General features: G+C 37.4%; 1 protein-coding gene across 1 annotated transcript; it reads right to left on the bottom strand.

Moving 5' to 3' along the window:
- Positions 1–3,531: 3,531 nt before the first annotated feature.
- LOC117329759 lies at positions 3,532–21,316 on the bottom strand. The gene is given in 13 exon segments (XM_033887882.1): positions 3,532–4,195; positions 4,197–4,792; positions 5,443–5,571; positions 7,675–7,818; positions 8,202–8,341; positions 8,617–8,755; positions 9,652–9,669; positions 9,882–10,331; positions 11,010–11,132; positions 12,147–12,258; positions 13,533–13,618; positions 14,153–14,296; positions 20,991–21,316. Coding segments are annotated over 13 exon segments (2,199 nt in total). The 5' UTR covers positions 21,037–21,316; the 3' UTR covers positions 3,532–4,123.
- Between the last annotated feature and the right edge of the window lie 198 nt (positions 21,317–21,514).

Below are 21,514 nucleotides of genomic sequence, written 5' to 3'. Positions count from 1 at the left end.
CAGAGATCTATATTAGAGGTAAAACTAGCGGACATCGTGTATATTATATATACTCTATCACAGAGATCTACATTAGAGGTAAAACTAGCGGAGATCGTGTATATTATATATACTCTATCACAGAGATCTACATTAGAGGTAAAACTAGCGGAGATCGTGTATATTATATATACTCTATCACAGAGATGTATATTAGAGGTAAAAAAAGCGGAGATCGTGTATATTATATATACTCTATCACAGAGATCTATATTGGAGTTAAAACTAGCGGAGATCGTGTATATTATATATACTCTATCACAGAGATCTACATTAGAGGTAAAACTAGCGGAGATCGTGTATATTATATATACTCTATCACAGAGATCTACATTAGAGGTAAAACTAGCGGAGATCGTGTATATTATAGATACTCTATCACAGAGATGTATATTAGAGGTAAAAAAAGCGGAGATCGTGTATATTATATATACTCTATCACAGAGATCTATATTGGAGTTAAAACTAGCGGAGATCGTGTATATTATATATACTCTATCACAGAGATCTACATTAGAGGTAAAACTAGCGGAGATCGTGTATATTATATATACTCTATCACAGAGATCTATATTAGAGGTAAAACTAGCGGAGATCGTGTATATTATATATACTCTATCACAGAGATCTATATTAGAGGTAAAACTAGCGGAGATCGTGTATATTATATATACTCTATCACAGAGATGTATATTAGAGGTAAAAAAAGCGGAGATCGTGTATATTATATATACTCTATCACAGAGATCTATATTGGAGTTAAAACTAGCGGAGATCGTGTATATTATATATACTCTATCACAGAGATCTACATTAGAGGTAAAACTAGCGGAGATCGTGTATATTATATATACTCTTTCACAGAGATCTACATTAGAGGTAAAACTAGCGGAGATCGTGTATATTATATATACTCTATCACAGAGATGTATATTAGAGGTAAAAAAAGCGGAGATCGTGTATATTATATATACTCTATCACAGAGATCTATATTGGAGTTAAAACTAGCGGAGATCGTGTATATCATATATACTCTATCACAGAGATCTACATTAGAGGTAAAACTAGCGGAGATCGTGTATATTATATATACTCTATCACAGAGATCTATATTAGAGGTAAAACTAGCGGAGATCGTGTATATTATATATACTCTTTCACAGAGATCTATATTAGAGGTAAAACTAGCGGAGATCGTGTATATTATATATACTCTATCACAGAGATCTATATTAGAGGTAAAACTAGCGGAGATCGTGTATATTATATATACTCTATCATAGAGATCTATATTAGAGGTAAAACTAGCGGAGATCGTGCATATTATATATACTAGTCTCTATCACAGAGATCTATATTAGAAGTAAAACTAGCGGAGATCGTGTATATTATATATACTCTATCACAGAGATCTATATTATATATACTCTATCACAGAGATCTATATTAGAGGTAAAACTAGCGGAGATCGTGTATATTATATATACTCTATCACAGAGATCTATATTAGAGGTAAAACTAGCGGAGATCGTGTATATTATATATACTCTATCACAGAGATCTATATTAGAGGTAAAACTAGCGGAGATCGTGTATATTATATATACTCTATCACAGAGATCTATAATAGAGATAAAACTAGCGGAGATCGTGTATATTATATATACTCTATCACAGAGATCTATATTAGAGGTAAAACTAGCGGAGATCGTGTATATTATATATACTCTATCACAGAGATCTATATTAGAGGTAAAACTAGCGGAGATCGTGTATATTATATATACTCTATCACAGAGATCTATATTAGAGGTAAAACTAGCGGAGACCGTGTATATTATATATACTCTATCACAGAGATCTATATTAGAGGTAAAACTAGCGGAGATCATGTATATTATATATATTCTATCACAGAGATCTATATTAGAGGTAAAACTAGTGGAGATCTTGTATATTATATATACTCTATCACAGAGATCTATATTAGAGGTAAAACTAGCGGAGATCGTGTATATTATATATACTCTATCACAGAGATCTATATTAGAGGTAAAACTAGCGGAGATCGTGTATATTATATATACTCTATCACAGAGATCTATATTAGAGGTAAAACTAGCGGAGATCCTGTATATTATATATACTCTACCAGAGAGATCTATATTAGAGGTAAAACTAGCGGAGATCGTGTATATTATATATACTCTATCACAGAGATCTATATTAGATGTAAAACTAGCGGAGATCGTGTATATTATATATACTCTATCACAGAGATCTATATTATATAACTCTATCACAGAGATCTATATTAGAGGTAAAACTAACGGAGATCGTGTATATTATATATACTCTATCACAGAGATCTATATTAGAGGTATAACTAACGGAGATCGTGTATATTATATATACTCTATCACAGAGATCTATATTAGAGGTAAAACTAGCGGAGATCGTGTATATTATATATACTCTATCACAGAGATCTATATTAGAGGTAAAACTAGCGGAGATCGTGTATATTATATATACTCTATCACAGAGATCTATATTAGAGGTAAAACTAGCGGAGATCGTGTATATTATATATACTCTATCACGGAGATCTATATTAGAGGTAAAACTAGCGGAGATCGTGTATATTATATATACTCTATCACAGAGATCTATATTAGAGGTAAAACTAGCGGAGATCGTGTATATTATATATACTCTATCACAGAGATCTATATTAGAGGTAAAACTAGCGGAGATCGTGTATATTATATATACTCTATCACGGAGATCTATATTAGAGGTAAAACTAGCGGAGATCGTGTATATTATATATACTCTATCACAGAGATCTATATTAGAGGTAAAACTATTGGAGATCGTGTATATTATATATACTCTATCACAGAGATCTATATTAGAGGTAAAACTAGCGGACATCGTGTATATTATATATACTCTATCACAGAGATCTATATTAGAGGTAAAACTAGCGGAGATCGTGTATATTATATATACTCTATCACAGAGATCTATATTAGAGGTAAAACTAGCGGAGATCGTGTATATTATATATACTCTATCACAGAGATCTATATTAGAGGTAAAACTAGCGGAGATCGTGTATATTATATATACTCTATCACAGAGATCTATATTAGAGGTAAAACTAGCGGAGATCGTGTATATTATATATACTCTATCACAGAGATCTATGTTAGCGATAAAACTAACATTGTCAATGCATCTAAAAGACATTTAATACATATGTATGTATCATCGAACTGCATGCTACACAAAGGGAAATAGCATTTTCTAGTGAGCAAATGTTAGTTCTTGTCATTTTGTCTTGTGTGACACTTTACCGTACGCTCAGAAAGCATGGTTGTTTCTATAAGAAAATGGAAAGTTCACAATAGGGATATTGTAATTCATTTCTCATAGTATGTACAAGTCACTTGTATTAACCACGCTGTACAAATGTAAGAAAAATGTTTCGATATAAAAATATATTTATTCGTCGATGGCACGGAATGCATACAACAGCAGAACTATTCAGAAGAATGAACCGATCAGGATAGCAGTTTATGTAATCAAGCATCTACCTGGAACTATGCAAAATAGAGTACATACTTCATGTCTGATGTTAATACAGAGTATTAATCGTTAATGACGATCAGACAAAAACAACAACACGAAAAACAACAAAATATAATGATGTAAACATTATTGCATTATATCAAATATGACGGAAATAGAATCAGGTTAAAAACGGATACATAAAGTAATTATAGGTAAGACACGTGCACTTTTGTATTCAAACTCCATACCCTGTACGGATCATCATTATAAGATATGTTTTGTTTACAGTGCAACGAACTCTTTCACCAAACAATGGATAAGGATTTTGTCTCAAATCTTACATATCAATGAATATTTTCAAGGAAGATTCACAAACAAAATATTGTTTGATCGCACTGCCACAAGGCATTCACATTATAAAAAAGAAAGTTTAGCACCGAATTGTTTATAAAGGTATTCTATTAAGACAAAGCACCAATGGTATAAGTTATTCAGTATAACTGACTAGTTCAAGGCTAATAATATTGTTTTCATGCAGACAGCTGCCACAAGAGAAGCATATGGCTGCCATTCCTTTGCGGCCGCCATACAGAAAATCGGCGATGCCGCGAATCATTAAATAGCTTTCATTCCTGTTTCCGTCCAGCGATTCAAGCACAGCTTCAAAGTCCTTATCGAAGGCTTTTATTTGGTTTGTCTTTGCGAACGACATTCGCATCTCTTCGTCATCATCCATACAGCTTATACTGGCAATTGCCCCACTCACGACAGTTGTCCCCCTTTCCGAGAGCTCTTCAGTGTTAGAGGCACCTGGTGTACCGGACGCATTCGATGGCTTATGGAATTTAGAATCGTTTAACTGTAAAAGCGCGCTTTTTATAAGATGGTCAAAAGTATTCACACTTTTGTCTTTCAGATTCTTCGCGATCCGTCTTAATGTATCGTCATGACTGTGCCAAGTTCTCGGGGAATATTTTGGACCCTCTTTCCCAACATTTTCTCGTTTGTGCCATTTAGTATACATGGCGTTGGTTCCATTTGACGGCATGGATACGACAACGTCACCCAAGGTCACAAGGTCATCCGACGTCACGGTGTCATCCCGGTCATGCTCGTACAATACTCCGCCTCCAACTCCGACAAGAAACACATGCTCTACTTTGCTGAAGGTCCCTGAAATATTTGAAATAACGGCCAATAAACTATATTTTGCAGTAAATTTGGAACGTAGTATTTTCATTACACTGTGTTTTGAGCCATTTCTTTTTTTTCTATATAATTGATGCAGTAGTTTAAAAAAATGCATTTATGTCACAACTTCGTTATGCAATAAATCAATTTCGAATCAGTAAAAGTGATGTATTATTTCACTGTAGTGAAAAACAAACATCCCTCCGGCCCCCACTAAAAATAGTAAGTGACCATGACCTTGACCCAAAAATCACGAAAACTCGCACTTGATCTGAAGCTACTCAAACTGAAGTTACACACCAACTTTCATCAACACCCCTTGAAGCACGGCTGAGAAAAGTGCGAAAAACTGAGTTGACGGACGGACGGACGGACGGACGGGGAGGAAACCTATAGTCTCTCCGGTTTCACCGGTAGGCAACTAATAACATATTTCTCTAGAAATACTTTAAAAGTAAAACACCAATGGAAGTAAAGGTACAATAAATGTAGATTATAATCTAACCAATCAAAAATGTTGATACGAAAGCACATTGATCGTATAACTATTGTCATAATATGTAGTTTTCAAACGATTTCGGACACCTGTGGTCTTTTCATGATTGCGCATGCATGTTCACTAATGCCATTACCAAGAAGGCGAGTGACGGAGTTCCCGGCTGCTATGTTTGAAGCCTCGATGTCCCCGGGGTTACAGGGGAGCTTGGTCGATACCACTCGGTGTTTCCCGACCCGTCCGGTCGTGTACACCTGAGATTCACCTACAGGTGAGAAAGAACGTGATTAGGGAGAAACATAGAACCTTCCTCACCGTGCTCGCTGACACATATTAGATGTAGTCAGTCAGGAGGCATTTTGAGTTATGACAACATCTAAGAAAAACGATAGAACACCGTGATAGAACTATAGGGGAGACGACTACTCCTCTATACCTGAAAAGAAAAACCACTTTTTTTTTCAAGGTAAGATATTGTTTTTATTCTTCCATAATGTAATATTCATCATAATCTATCGCTGCAAAAAAGAGTATATGCTTTATTTATGACAACATATTCATTTTGTAAAAAAAAAAAAAAAAAATCATATCTCCACATTTTGGTGACGTAGTATTTATAGACAATATCAGACAAACTCTGTTGAAGTAAACATACTCTATACAATGTATAATATTGGTAAAATTTTAAATTTCAGGTGTAGAAAACACATTCATTTCTATTTGGCGTAACATACATTCCGTTAAAATATTCTTTTTATTTATCTATCTATTTATTCATTTGGTTTTATGTATCTATGTGAAATAGATAATACTGTTTCTATTTTTCTACGAGGCAGCATGTCTAGATAAACAGGTTATTCGTTCTAAGATATCTAGAGTTAGTTCCCCTTCTACTACAAAGTGAGGTCAAAGATACATGTATGTTGCGCTGAAGAAGAAAAATATTAAATATTGCGAATGTTAAATAATCTAGCGGTGATATTATTTCAGCACTTTCCGAGGTAAAATACGCACAAAATCATAATTTTTCTAATCTCATTTTTCTCCTGCTCTGTATGTTTCTTTGTAAGTGTGCAAATTTATTAATCTGCTGTAATTTGATGATGCACTAAAACCGAGTTCGCTAAAATACATCTATCTATCTAAAATGTGATCTACTATCAATATGTCTACCTCCAGCCCTTCAAAACATTCCTCTACTAAAAATAAACAACAAAAAACACACACAACCTCGATGCTCTATTGAATATCTACAAAATGTACACTGTGTATCATGCTGTATCAGACTGAAAGAGCCCGTGTGTTTCTTTATCTACTTAATACGTGTACTTACATTTTGTTAATTTAAAAATTAGTAATTACTAATTAAAAAAACAACTCCTAGATACTACGTCTCACCTATTCTGCACTGCCTCGCTGTACAACACAAAACATAGCAATGCTGTTTCATTACCTAATCCTTTCAGACCAGATAAAAACACAATAAAACTCCTCATATCTGAATAGTACAGGGACATGCGCAATAGGCTTTTGTTCCGTTTTGCACGTGTTCGGGTATGTGACATATGATAAAAGGCACGTGTTAAACAACAATATGGAGACACAGTAAGACTTTGGACGTTTGTATATACATATGTATATGAGGCTATCTACTACACACATGTACAGTATACTGTATAACCTACCTTAAATAAACCACAACATAAAATATCAAAATAAAATTCCTAGTCAAATTTTCTCAATTACAGAATATCTCCTTATTTCAACCATGAATATATGTGTCTAAAATGTTGACATAAGTTCATTTCAAATATAGATTCGTAATGCCGGGCGGCGAAAATACTGTTCGAGGGAGTAGATTTCCGAGTGTTGCCGGAAATTTCCCCGAGATGTTGCGATTGCTGTAATACTTGAAGAGTTATCGTTCCTAGAGCTAACTATTATGTATATAATGGGTGCACATATATTTCTTATATAGAAAAACCGTAAAATTACGATAGTTTTACTTATTATATCATACATATTGGGCGAAGCATGAAGACTTAATATCTATATATATAATCACTACATTTATAGTGAAAATCATTATATATATTGACTAATTGTAAGCTTCTCAGCGGATTTTAAATAAATACATTTATGAACGTGCTGCTTGTTAAAATATATTATAGATACCACTTAATCATTCATCATGCATCACTTCTTATCTGTAAGTAAATATATGAGTTTGCAAAAATCGGAGCATTCAGAATTTTATCAATCGTCCAACTTCGGCTGATTCGGGTAGGTTACGGAAGTTTCGACAATGATCTATAATATGATCATTATGATTTTTTTTTTCGGTTCAAAGTACATTAATAAGACCTGCCTTCCGTCTTGCACTTGACGAATGTAGTCTTGTCATCGATCATGGCATCAACTGCAAGTTTTTCACAGAACAACGTGGTAACTATGGCGATAGTCGGCTGGTCACCTGAACTGAGAACTGGCATCACTTTCACCAATTTCACCTCTGTAAATCAAACATGGCCGACAGATGATTTATGTTAATGAACTTTGACAAATGAGTAAGTAATCAACATAATTTGTATAAATTGGTTATTTCTTTCTCTAGTTTCAGCGGCAACTGCAAATTGAAAACTAACAAATTGACTGGTGCCCTCATCAGTTACCTCCCTTATGTACGCTACAGAGGACCCTAGTGAGCGGAGCGCAGCCCTGGCGGAGGGTTGGGAGCCGAGAGAGAGAGAACCAGTCTAACTGAGAAATCATTATGGAACAAACATGAAAACACACACGTTAAATGTCCCATAACCCATTTCTTGTCTCCAGTACTCTTGAAAGACATTTGATTCTAACGTTATGTCAACGAATGACGTAACTGTTAGTACATACCGTCCTCCGTCTGCGCGGAACCTCCTCCGTGATTCCGCATCCAGTGTCCGTCAACCACCTCCTTTATTAGACCGCGTTCCTGGAGTTCCGCTAGCACCAAGGCGATGACTAATGTATCAGTCACTTTTATCTTGCACTGACTAAGAAACAACGTATTATCAAATAAAGGTAAGATAGTGTTTATAATGTTATAACGTTATTTGGATAAGAATCATCAAATGCGACATACATTGTATCTAAGAGTTTTTATGGATACATGAGCAAAAGGAAATTAATTGTGATGCTGCAGTTGATTGCATGTTGAACGTATGCTCAAAGAAGTGCCACATTCATAATTGTGGTCTATTTAAATACACGTCTGACAAGAATTTTTCATTTACCCTACATAACTGGACTACTATATGTTTAAGTTTACCTTACGAGATCTTCGATTTTGACGACGTTCGGAAAGGCGTCCTCAAGAAAATGCAAAAGCCGATATTTTCTCGATAGCCAAACATACTGTTCTCTGATACGGGCTCTTTTGGCGATTCTTCCCGCTTCGACTTCCGGGTCTGAATGAGAAAAAACCGGAAATACTGTTGAATTTGTGATCGATACAAATCACAAAAATAATGTATTGTTAATCATTATATACACATCGGAGGATATCCGAAAGTCCTCCTAGCGTTTGTAATATATTATTATATACAAAGCGGATGATACCCGAAAGTACATTTTATGTACACTAATCATTTGTAAGGCATCACTATATATACAAAGCAGAGGGCACCCGAAAGTCTATCAATCTGTAGAAATACAGTACGTTATTATAAACCATATGATTATTTTCTGTTCCAAAGACTTCTTCAATGTCCAAAAATAATACGAGTTTTTAGAGTTTCTTCAAAAGCAATTATACATGGAATATGGAATATGGAACGTAATTCAATGCTAATACCAACAATCTGACATATTGTTGTCTTGGGGCCGAAAGACTACCACTCTTCGTCGTAAAAGGGAGGTTCTCGTATAGTCCAAAGGATATAATAGAAGCTGAATATTATGAAAGAGTGCAATGGAGAAAAGGGGAGATAATGTAAAAGATGAAATGCAACTCGATAGGAGAACAAAAATTCTATTGGAGATGTACAGGTGAAAATGAGAAAACAACGCTATCAAAGAATAATTGAAAAGGGAGGGGAGTATTTCTAATCTCCTTGATGTTTTCCTCGCGATTTTCCCTCAAGGAACCGGAACGACATGCTAAAGAAATACCATGCTAACGTTTTTTTTATGTTTTCCAAAGTCTTATTATAGACATGTCCCGATATCGTTATATCGAGTATGTCTTCGTTATGATACTGCAGGGAGGTATCAAAAAGGCACAGGAAGTGCGTAACTGCAGAGCATGCGCATTGCAACATGCTATCAAGATCATAGCTTAATAACATATACAAGGTAAATTTACCTTCTTCTTTGTAATCGGCTGTAAAAGAATGTACTTTTATATAGGTTATCCTACATCAATATAGCATAATATATATCAGATAACCAAATGGGTCACACTCTATAGCTTATCTTGGAATATACAATATGTTTCATTGTCGAAGTCCTTTTTAAAAGGTAGAACAAGAAAAAGAAACATTTCGTTTTATAAAACAAACAAATATATGACCTTCATCCGTCAAAATGTCTTACCTAGAAGTTCGGCGAACTCCCAATGACCTCTAGTTGATTTGCTGGTGGCGACAGCTAGACAGTTGACCTTGAACTGTCGTTTAGGTGACACGTGCCACTGAAGAAATCTCCCTTGTCCATACTGAGCGCCACGTCCTACCTCCAAATACTGATCCGCCCAGCTGACCCAGAAATACCGGAAGTTCTTCTCATGTAATATATTCATTGTCATGCTTTCTGCCCTGACAACGCCATTGGCGCATTCCCGGATGTAGGATCTTGTATTTCCCTCGGCGCCAATAACGATTTCGTGAGCTTTGTGGTTGACGTCACCATAAATTGAGGACAATACGATACGTACGTCACATGCTGCCTTGACCTTGAACGTTATGAAAGATTTCTGATTGATACACACTTCCGGTACGAAGCTGAAGGAGTTTGATGCTGGTGTGAAAACGGTGGTAAAACTTCCTGTGGAATAAAATGAACCATTATACATGTAACTGGTAGTGTACTGCGGCCATCGCTATCACCGATTCCATTCCTACAAAACATTTAATTAAATCTTCCCAGCGAAAGTTCTTTCTTCTTACCTTATCCCGTCACGCAAAACCTTCAATTGTTGTTATTCGTCCCAGGAATCCTAATTTTGTATTTGATTCAACTAATTAGTCTTTAAAATACTTTAAAGTGATTTTCGGTGGAAAAAAAGGAGTCCAAAGCATAAATAGATTACAAAATATTTCCACGTTATTCCGACATTACAGCACTCCTACACCTCAAATGAATGTACGTATTTTTGTATACATGTACCAAATTTGAAGGATGTAAGGTGCATGCTTATAAACTTATGAAATTCAGAACTTTCCAAAAAAAAAAAAAACCCAAAAAAATACTCAAAACATTTTTAAGTGAGTTTTTGGTGAATGCTTAAAGCTTTTTAAGTTTTTGAAAAACACCACAAAAAAACGAAAATAAAATCTTGGGATGGGACGCCGACGCGGACGTCTGGGTGTCAGCATTAGCGCACGGTTACTCGTAACCGGTGAGCTACAAAGCAAAGAGAATGTTGAACTCACGCAAGCATTTGTTGTGTATTAACTTCTGCATGTTGTTGGTTCATTAAGTATTAATCACATATGTACTTACGTATGGGGGGAATCACGTCCTCGGGGGACTGGTCGTTTGTCTGCTTGACTTGAAGTTCTACTCTCTTGATCACGGAGTAACCTTGTAGTAGAACAAGGGCTTTCTTGATAAAGCCGATGTAATCTGAAAGACAGGTACCATTCCAGTGTTAAGGCGTCTTGTGTGATGTACAGCAGTATACATTTAATTGTTTTCTTCGATTTCATGAGAAAAATGAATGGAGCTGGTCATCGTACAGATATGAATAAGCAGATGATATGAATTATGTCTCCATGTGTCACCTCATGAGATCGAGAAAAAAACGAGATTGAATCCATAGACAAAAGGATTACAATGCAACATGATCATTTCAAATGAGAAGCCTTTCACTATAACGGCCGTGGCTCGATTCCCCGATCGGATTTGAAATGGTATAGGTTCACCTGCCCGGCTACGTAGGGTTTCCCCGGATACTCCGGTTTCCTTCCACAGCATGATTAATATAAGTTGATATAACTTGTTTCGCAATTGTTGTAAAATAAATAAAGTTTATCTTCAAATAAGGTGTGGAACGTTTGCAGGCGTATGTAAAGTCATAGTGTTCCAACAGTGAATGGTCATATTCGAAGATCATGATTCAAATGAACATTCTTTATTGACGCATTTGTATTATACAGACACATAGTACATGTGTTTTCCCTACTCTGTCAATATTTTGTTATTTCCACCGACACGCCAAAGAAATACCGCTTTTATGGCGGATCAATGAGGTTAAGATGATGTAAAATTAGACCTATATTCTTACGCAACTTCTACTAAGAGTTGTTGTGCCGTGATCTCACTAGGGTACATAGCGAAGAGCATTAAAGTACAAATTTGGGTAGGACTTGATATGCACGACCGTGAAACCATAGACAATGTGTGAAAGCCATTTGCGAACGACACAGATAAGATTCAGTAACCACAATGAGTAAACCTTGAGTCAGAATACTTCAAATGTTTAGTAGTCTGATATAGTTTCATCGCAAAATACATTTACTAAATCTCATTACATTTTCTATACTATCACCGACAAGTCGCAGGCTATGTGGTACAATGAACAAAAATCAAGAACCACTTGCTGTAGGAAAACTCCAGGAGATTACAAGAGTAACCTACCTTTCGGGAAGTCTCCTGGGTCCATGAGTTCCCGGAAGTAGTCTGTGTAGGTGTTTTTCTTCACTAGTCCGTCCTCAGTACCGCGGAACCAGAACTTCAGCGTCCAGTGATCCTAAGGGAAAAGGAAGTGATGTTTGGCCTATAGAATTTGCATATACATTGCAAATATATGTATTGTTCGTTTGGAATATACGTTGAAAAGTAAAAAAAAAAAAATTCTTGTCATTATCGAATATCTTTACGATAAACTGTTGTCGTCATTGTGACGTCATAATTCAATCTGCATGAGTGACCTCAGTCCATTCTATTTTTAGATATGAACTTTATTATACTTATAGCCATAGCGAAACTAGAAGCGCGTCCGAGGTGTAATGCAGAAATAAACATGAGTATTCCATATTCTGGGCAGATGTATACATACCTTTAAAAATCTGATCGGCGAGGTTTATTTAATATGATTCCATGCACAAAACATGTGACTTATCTATCGTTTTTTAACATATATTTTAAGTAAAGCACATAAGTGCGTCATGTTGAAATATCTGTAAAAACATACAGTTTACACACACCAGTAAACGATAAAACAAAACAAGAATTATTCCTTCTGTTTACATTTTATCCAGTGGTTTTATTAATGATATCAAACACTTAAATCTGCATTCTTTTTTCGGCGTTATACGAAAAGACGTAATAGCCAAACAATTTATTGAATCGCTAAACAGCTGATTCCAATTAGACGGGAAAGGTTGTCAACTACAGGAATAAACAAAATATAGTTCCTCAGTAACATCGTTTTTAAATTCGATTCCTGTAAGAGATTTCAAGCATTATAGATTTAAACGTAACATTTTAGTTAATTCTAACATATTCCATTAATATCTTATTGGAAATACCATCAAAACAGAAACGAAAATAGTCATTGCGCATTCACACTAATTGCGCATGCGTGCATCGGTCCGGCTACGGACAATGTATTCCTAAGCGTCAAATTTGATGTTTACACACTTGTAAATGATGTTTTCGTTAGTAAGGAAATTTAACGAACACACCGGAAATGTAAATATATGGATGTATTCACCAAATTTATGTAAATGATAAGACATGAGTATACGTATAAAAGTATAAGACTAGGGCCTGCGACACAGGGACCTGATAATTTGTTACAGTCTATGTGTATTAAGACTTACCCTAGTGTACACAGCATCGTTTCAGACGTTTCGGTACATATCGGTACATAATGAAAGCCGGATATGTGTCATTTTTACCGAATTTCAATCTAGCCCCCTAAAATGTCTGAAAATATTTGCTATACACATTAGGGAAGGTTTAAATTCACGTACAGTCTTCAAATTCTCAGGTCCCTGTGGTCTGCATTAGAAGCAGTACCTGTAGATGTTCGTTGTGTTTGCTTTCGTTGACAAGATAGGCCATAAACTCGAGTCTGCCTTCTGCTGGTCCCACGTCCACTAGACCTGGTGTGAAAAATTCATCTTATAGACACATCATGATAATGGCAAGGTTTTACTTACCAAGTATGTAATGCTATTGTGCACTATAGTGTGAAATAGTACTTACCAAGTATACACCGATATTGTGGAATACCGTGTGAAATATGAAATAGTAAAGTATATAGGTGAGCTATCAATCTTAACTATATTCTAGTTCAGTTACAAACTGATATAACGGGGTTTGTTAGATATATTTACTTATCAAAGCCTATTTTACTAACGAAAGTGAGTATATATTCTGCCTTATCTTAATTATATAAGTATTACCTATAAAAATATACATACAAGCGTCAAATTATGATATTGTCGGACTGCATACAAAGTCAAAAGCAATAGCTGTTGATCTGACACCATAACATTTTCAAAAAATATATATTCCTCCACATAAGCTATTGTTTAATTCTGTAAGACCTCCCCTCAACTCCTCCTCGGTTACATAAGTTATTGTTTATTTCTGTAAACCTCCCCCCTCCTCCCCCTCGGTTATATGAGTATTACCAGACGATGCTTTGTTGATAAGGATGCCTTTGTATGGACCCCCAGCGACGTGGTGAACTTTGGCTTGGTCGATCTCACTTCCAAACATCCGCTCCAGCCTCATGATAGCCCCGCCGTCTCTCTTGGCTGCAGTCATCACTATCTCTACAAGGGAGATCAGTATCACCATGACAACCGATAGGATTTGACAGCAAAAAAATGCATCCCCTCCAGACACAAAGATGATATGTACTGCATAACAAAAACTTATTCGTGGGTGCTTTATTTTGTGGCTTTATAATGTTTGTTTCGTGATACAACCTTTCGTAGACATTTATCGAACAACTTGCAATAAATCAGTTATCAATTACGGGCAAAATGACGTTTATAAAATACAAATATTTCATGTTATACGGTCATAAGTCAGTCGATGATGATTTCTAGATCTTGTTTGAAATTTCGTTTTTTCGCCATTTTCATTGGCAGCAATGCACGAACACTGCATACGACCCAGAGGTCTTTCTGTGTTTTATTAACTGTGCACGAACAAGCGTCGATCCCTGTCGTCCATAGTCTTGTCGATGGCAGTATCCATTCCGTCTGTAGCTAATTTTCTTTGCTGTATCTTAAGAAACAAATCGATCTTTGAGCACATCGTGAGATAACAACATTCGTATCGGATCTTGATTACCTAGAGGTTTCCAATAAAATAGTATTGATTACAAAGTGGACCACACGGTAGCTATGGAACGACACAAGGAGACCTATATTTCTTTCAATCCAGTATTTCTCTCGATACATCAATCGACTTTCCCCTGAATAAATAACACATCTTGAAAGAAAAGTATAAAAAATGTACCTGTTGTTTTCATTTTATGATTCGTAAGAGCCGAGTTCTGAATCAGATGTAGTTTCATCTGTTCTCTACTTTCCTCTATAAAAACATGTTTCTTTCCAAACGTCTACCTAGACGTTGTCTCATTGTCTTATCTTTAGGTGGACATTCACTCCTATACATTTACATCCAGTATGCTTAAAAGCATTGGCGAAAATTATATTCATTTTTCATAACATCATTAGCCTCATCACAGTGTGTATGTAGTAATGTCGGTGACCGCGTTACAACGAGTAGTACTATCCGCCGTCGGACTTTTTCATCTCGTGTTCTTTTAAATAAACACGATCTACCATGTAATGTTTACATAAATCCAATGTTGTTACGGTCTCCTAAATGTTTGAAACATAAAAATCACTCTAAAATCTCACAGAATAGGTGTTGTAGATGGAACTACGTTTTGTTTGTGTTGTTGTTACGACAGTTGCTAAAAACTGTTACACTTTCCCGCGACAACGGCTGTTCTTTCTCCGACACCACTCCCATGTAAAAACAACAAAATGCATTTTTCTTTATAATTTCGGGCTTTAGCTTCAACAGATATGATCAAAAATAATCATAATGTAAATACAAAGGAATGAAATTTATCCAGAAGGCCAATGTTGTTTTGACCTCATGAATGTTGAAAAATAAATTTCATCCTTAGCAAGGATGACGATGAATTGAAACAAATATTTTTTGAACAAAAAGGACCTTAACACAAATTCCGGAGCTATGCACTTTATATGTATCTTAGATTACGTATGAAATAATTCACAAAAAAGGTCATGTGGGTCATGAATTTTGCCATGAACCTTCGTTCAACCCTTTAAAACCCATGTTACTTCATACTTACAAAATAATTAACGACTACACCCTCAAAAAGAAAAAAAAGAAAAAAAAAAAAAAGAAAAAAAAAAAAAGAAAGAAAGAAACTTAACTAGCTATAAAAGTAGTCAATTAGATTAGCTTTGGGAAGATGAAAACGCGCATGTACGCTTTGACCTTACGGTCTCTTCCTTGTGAATCCACAATGGGCGTGTCTATATATGTAACTACTTGTCACCGGAAGTTAGCTTCCTGAAATGCAGTCGCGTAGACGTTTTATGTTAAGGAAGTATCCGCATACACTTAAAAGTGTTGTGGTAGTACTCGACAGTCGCCGTTTGCTCATACAGAATCTCTTCACACAGAGTGTGGATCTTGAAGATAAAGTAACCGCCTTTCCATATGTTTCCGTTTTTAACACAATGCATATTAAAACAATGGCGAGGTCAGTTAAGCTTCATTGCGTAAAGCTATAGCATGACTGTCGTTTTCTATTAAAAATATATGGGTACTACAACTCACATACTTCTAAATCTTCAATGTTAGATTATTAATAAACATTAAGAGGTTAATAATTTATATTAACTCAATGTTTCTAATTTTAGGAAGAAATAATTAATATTGACATTTTGACGGTAATTTGAATTATTTATTATTATCCTGTAACGGGAGAGAAAATGCACTGAGGCCAGACAAGAATTCGAACCTCGGGCAGCTACATAATCCGACCTAGTCCCACTACACGCTTTTCATTGTTGAAGTCTTTTGCCCAAATGCCAATGCTGTATACTACATAACATGAAATTTTAGTGTGTATTTTTTTTCGTGACTTTACGTTTCACAGATACCTTCCTCGTACTACTTTTCGTGGACACTCAGTATAGAAAAAAACATTATAACACGTCAACTGTATTAGCTAATCGATAGTTGGTCGCGTGCAAGAGCAAAAAACAAAGGTTCTGCCAAATATTTGAACCTATAGTTCTTACGGTGTGCCTCGAGCCGTCTTTTTTTTCTTTCTGACCATTTCAGTTACATAGCAACCTGTTTAAACCCGCTTCAAATCCATACCGTGTCTCCCTTTGGCATAATTTGGTGCTGGGAACCGACTGTCTACGATTTTATATATTGATTATCTCTAACAATGGACATTTTATTTCAATTTTGCAATTGTGGTTGTCATTGCTACAAGTACAACTGAAAACAGATTGTTTAATTCATGAGAAAATATGTCGTTTCATTGACGAATACGTTTGCTTTGTTTTAAATCCTTAGCTTCATTTCTAGAATGTACCTGACAGCGCAAAAACGTCATCGAGGTGCAAGACATCTGCTGAGCATTACAATAACAAAATCCTAGAGCAAATAGGCATCAACGATTTTGAGAGTATGAATGATGATCCTGCTATACATTGTATAATAACGAAATTTAGTCTCAAAGATATTATATCATATTGATGTAACCATTCCTTTTGTGGGCGCTTGCATGATTGGTTTCTTCTTCTGTTTATGGGGACATTAGGAATCCAATAAAGGTATGATTGTTGATCGAAGGATGGAACAAAACTGGTCATGGGCGTAATCATTGGGGAGAAAAAGGTTATGCTGCCATTGTTGAATTTGTTATAACATTTCTTGTGTGCTTTTTGTGCTTTGTTTTGATTTTGTTGTGACCCCTAAACCCCGTCCTTATATCACTCTGACTGCTGTGTCCCCCTAAACCCCGTCCTTATATCCCTCTGACTGTTGTGTCCCCTAAACCCCGTCCTTATATCACTCTGACTGTTGTGTCCCCTAAACCCCGTCCTTATATCCCTCTGACTGTTGTGTCCCCTAAACCCCGTCCTTATATCACTCTGACTGTTGTGTCCCCCTAAACCCCGTCCTTATATCACTCTGACTGTTGTGTCCCCTAAACCCGGTCCTTATATCACTCTGACTGTTGTGTCCCCTAAACCCCGTCCTTATATCACTCTGACTGTTGTGTCCCCCTAAACCCCGTCCTTATATCACTCTGACTGTTGTGTCCCCTAAACCCGTCCGTATATCACTCTGACTGTTGTGTCCCCCTAAACCCCGTCCTTATATTACTCTGACTGTTGTGTCCCCCTAAACCCCGCCCTTATATCACTCTGACTGTTGTGTCTCCCTAAACCCCGTCCTTATATCACTCTGACTGTTGTGTCTCCTAAACCCCGTCCTTATATCACTCTGACTGTTGTGTCTCCTAATCCCCGTCCTTATATCACTCTGACTGTTGTGTCCCCCTAAACCCCGTCCTTATATCCCTCTGACTGTTGTGTCCCCTAAACCCGTCCGTATATCACTCTGACTGTTGTGTCCCCTAAACCCCGTCCTTATATCACTCTGACTGTTGTGTCCCCTAAACCCGTCCGTATATCACTCTGACTGTTGTGTCCCCTAAACCCCGTCCTTATACCACCCTGACTGTTGTGTCCCCTAAACCCCGTCCTTATATCACTCTGACTGTTGTGTCCCCTAAACCCCGTCCTTATATCACTCTGACTGTTGTGTCCCCTAAACCCTGTCCTTATAACACTCTGACTGAATGTTGTGTCCCCCTAAACCCCGTCCTTATATCCCTCTGACTGTTGTGTCCCCTAAACCCCGTCCTTATATCACTCTGACTGTTGTGTCCCCCTAAACCCCGTCCTTATATCACTCTGACTGTTGTGTCTCCCTAAACCCCGTCCTTATATCACTCTGACTGTTGTGTCCCCCTAAACCCAGTCCTTATATCATTCTGACTGTTGTGTCCCCTAAACCCCGTCCTTATAACACTCTGACTGAATGTTGTGTCCCCCTAAACCCCGTCCTTATATCACTCTGACTGTTGTGTCCCCTAAACCCGTCCGTATATCACTCTGACTGTTGTGTCCCCTAAACCCCGTCCTTATACCACCCTGACTGTTGTGTCCCCTAAACCCCGTCCTTATATCACTCTGACTGTTGTGTCCCCTAAACCCCGTCCTTATATCACTCTGACTGTTGTGTCCCCTAAACCCTGTCCTTATAACACTCTGACTGAATGTTGTGTCCCCCTAAACCCCGTCCTTATATCCCTCTGACTGTTGTGTCCCCTAAACCCCGTCCTTATATCACTCTGACTGTTGTGTCCCCCTAAACCCCGTCCTTATATCACTCTGACTGTTGTGTCTCCCTAAACCCCGTCCTTATATCACTCTGACTGTTGTGTCCCCCTAAACCCAGTCCTTATATCATTCTGACTGTTGTGTCCCCTAAACCCCGTCCTTATAACACTCTGACTGAATGTTGTGTCCCCCTAAACCCCGTCCTTATATCACTCTGACTGTTGTGTCCCCTAAACCCCGTCCTTATATCACTCTGACTGGTGTGTCCCCCCTAAACCCCGTCCTTATATCACTCTGACTGTTGTGTCCCCTAAACCCCGTCCTTATATCACTTTGACTGTTGTGTCCCCCTAAACTCCGTCCTTATATCACTCTGACTGTTGTGTCCCCTAAACCCCGTCCTTATATCACTCTGACTGTTGTGTCCCCCTAAACCCCGTCCTTATATCACTCTGACTGTTGTGTCCCCTAAACCCCGTCCTTATATCACTCTGACTGTTGTGTCCCCTAAACCCCGTCCTTATATCACTCTGACTGTTGTGTCCCCCTAAACCCCGTCCTTATATCACTCTGACTGTTGTGTCCCCCTAAACCCCTGTCCTTATATCACTCTGACTGTTGTGTCCCCCTAAACCCCGTCCTTATATCACTCTGACTGTTGTGTCCCCCTAAACCCCTTCCTTATATCACTCTGACTATTGTGTCCCCCTAAACCCCGTCCTTATATCACTCTGACTGTTGTGTCCCCCTAAACCCCGTCCTTATATCACTCTGACTGTTGTGTCCCCCTAAACCCCGTCCTTATATCACTCTGACTGTTGTGTCCCCCTAAACCCCGTCCTTATATCACTCTGACTGTTGTGTCCCCCTAAACCCCGTCCTTATATCACTCTGACTGTTGTGTCCCCCTAAACCCCGTCCTTATATCACTCTGACTGTTGTGTCCCCCTAAACCCCGTCCTTATATCACTCTGACAGTTGTGTCCCCCTAAACCCCGTCCTTATATCACTCTGACTGTTGTGTCCCCCCTAAACCCCGTCCTTATATCACTCTGACAGTTGTGTCCCCCTAAACCCCGTCCTTATATCACTCTGACTGTTGTGTCCCCCCTAAACCCCGTCCTTATATCACTCTGACTGTTGTGTCCCCCTAAACCCCGTCCTTATATCACTCTGACTGTTGTGTCCCCTAAACCCCGTCCTTATATCACTCTGACTGTTGTGTCCCCCTAAACCCCGTCCTTATATCACTCTGACTGTTGTGTCCCCTAAACCTCGTCCTTATATCACTCTGACTGTTGTTTCCCCCTAAACCCCGTCCTCATATTAATCTGACGTTTGTATTCGCCTAAATCCCATTCTAAAAATACTCTTGCTTTGCACTATCAACACCAAACAAGCAATCTAAATGCACTGTTGTTGCCGAGCTACAGACTTCATGATTAAAAGCATATTTATTGATGTCGGGAGACGACGACGCCATGACTGGATAACACACACAATATAAACCCACTGTTTGATATATTATTTCACAAATGATGTCTGTTAGCGCGTGATCTTAGTCCAACCCCAAGGGGGAAAACTGAACTCAGTGTTAATGTATCTCGTCACAGAATATCTATCGATTTCACTGCGTTATTGATCTTACCAAGCATTATCACTCAAACGAAACAAAGGGACGCAACTCTATTTACAGTGATAAGCTATGAAATGAAAAATGTTTATCATTTGTATTACGATTCGTAAACATGGTCAACATATGAATAATTAATATTTGTATCAATAAGAGCTCACACTCGAGGAAAGATGTCAGCTCCAACGCGTCTTCACACGTGCAGACGAGATGATATGCAACATACACAAATCCACTCTTAAAAACATAACATAGTCATTCATAACTATACAAATAGCTACAGTAGAAAATAGAGAATGCCAAAAACATTGAACTTTCAATATTATACCACTATATAGTCAATTATAGACAATTGGGGTCACATATATACAATATTTGACAATGGAATATTCGATCAATACTACAACTTACCTTCTGAATCGGCCATCTTTAGTAATGATTCTTCTGTTTGATCCATTGACACGATATTATTTTTAATTTGTCCTTGTTACGTAATAGTCGCACGCGCAGCATCACTCGTATCCTGAGAAAATGGGGACTTGGCTTTAATCAACACGCCCCGCGCGGACAGCCATACTCAATATGTGTCGTCTGCTCGTGTGCAACGTATAACATTTGTATACATTTAATGTCATCCGCGTTTGTGAGCAGCTTACATTCAAGTGTACTTAAGCCATATGCGTCTAACTGTTATTTTACTACTGGACTTTATTCCTGTTCGACAATTTAACACAGGATTAGATCCGTCAGTATTGAATCGAAAGCGCATGCCAAAACAGAATATCTCTCTCACTTGCAAATCGCTGTTAACGGGACAAGCCTAGCTCGGTTAGACTAGTTCATTTGTACATGTATATACAAATGAGTTACATATCGATCGTAGCTACCTTCTGTTTGATCAGATTACTGAAATACGGTCAATCACGAAAAGAACA

The sequence above is a fragment of the Pecten maximus genome, chromosome 6 (assembly GCF_902652985.1).
Source record: "Pecten maximus chromosome 6, xPecMax1.1, whole genome shotgun sequence".
Classification (NCBI taxonomy): Eukaryota; Metazoa; Mollusca; class Bivalvia; order Pectinida; family Pectinidae; genus Pecten; species Pecten maximus.
Note: the sequence above shows the minus strand (reverse complement) of the source record. Positions and strands in the feature narration are given on the sequence as shown.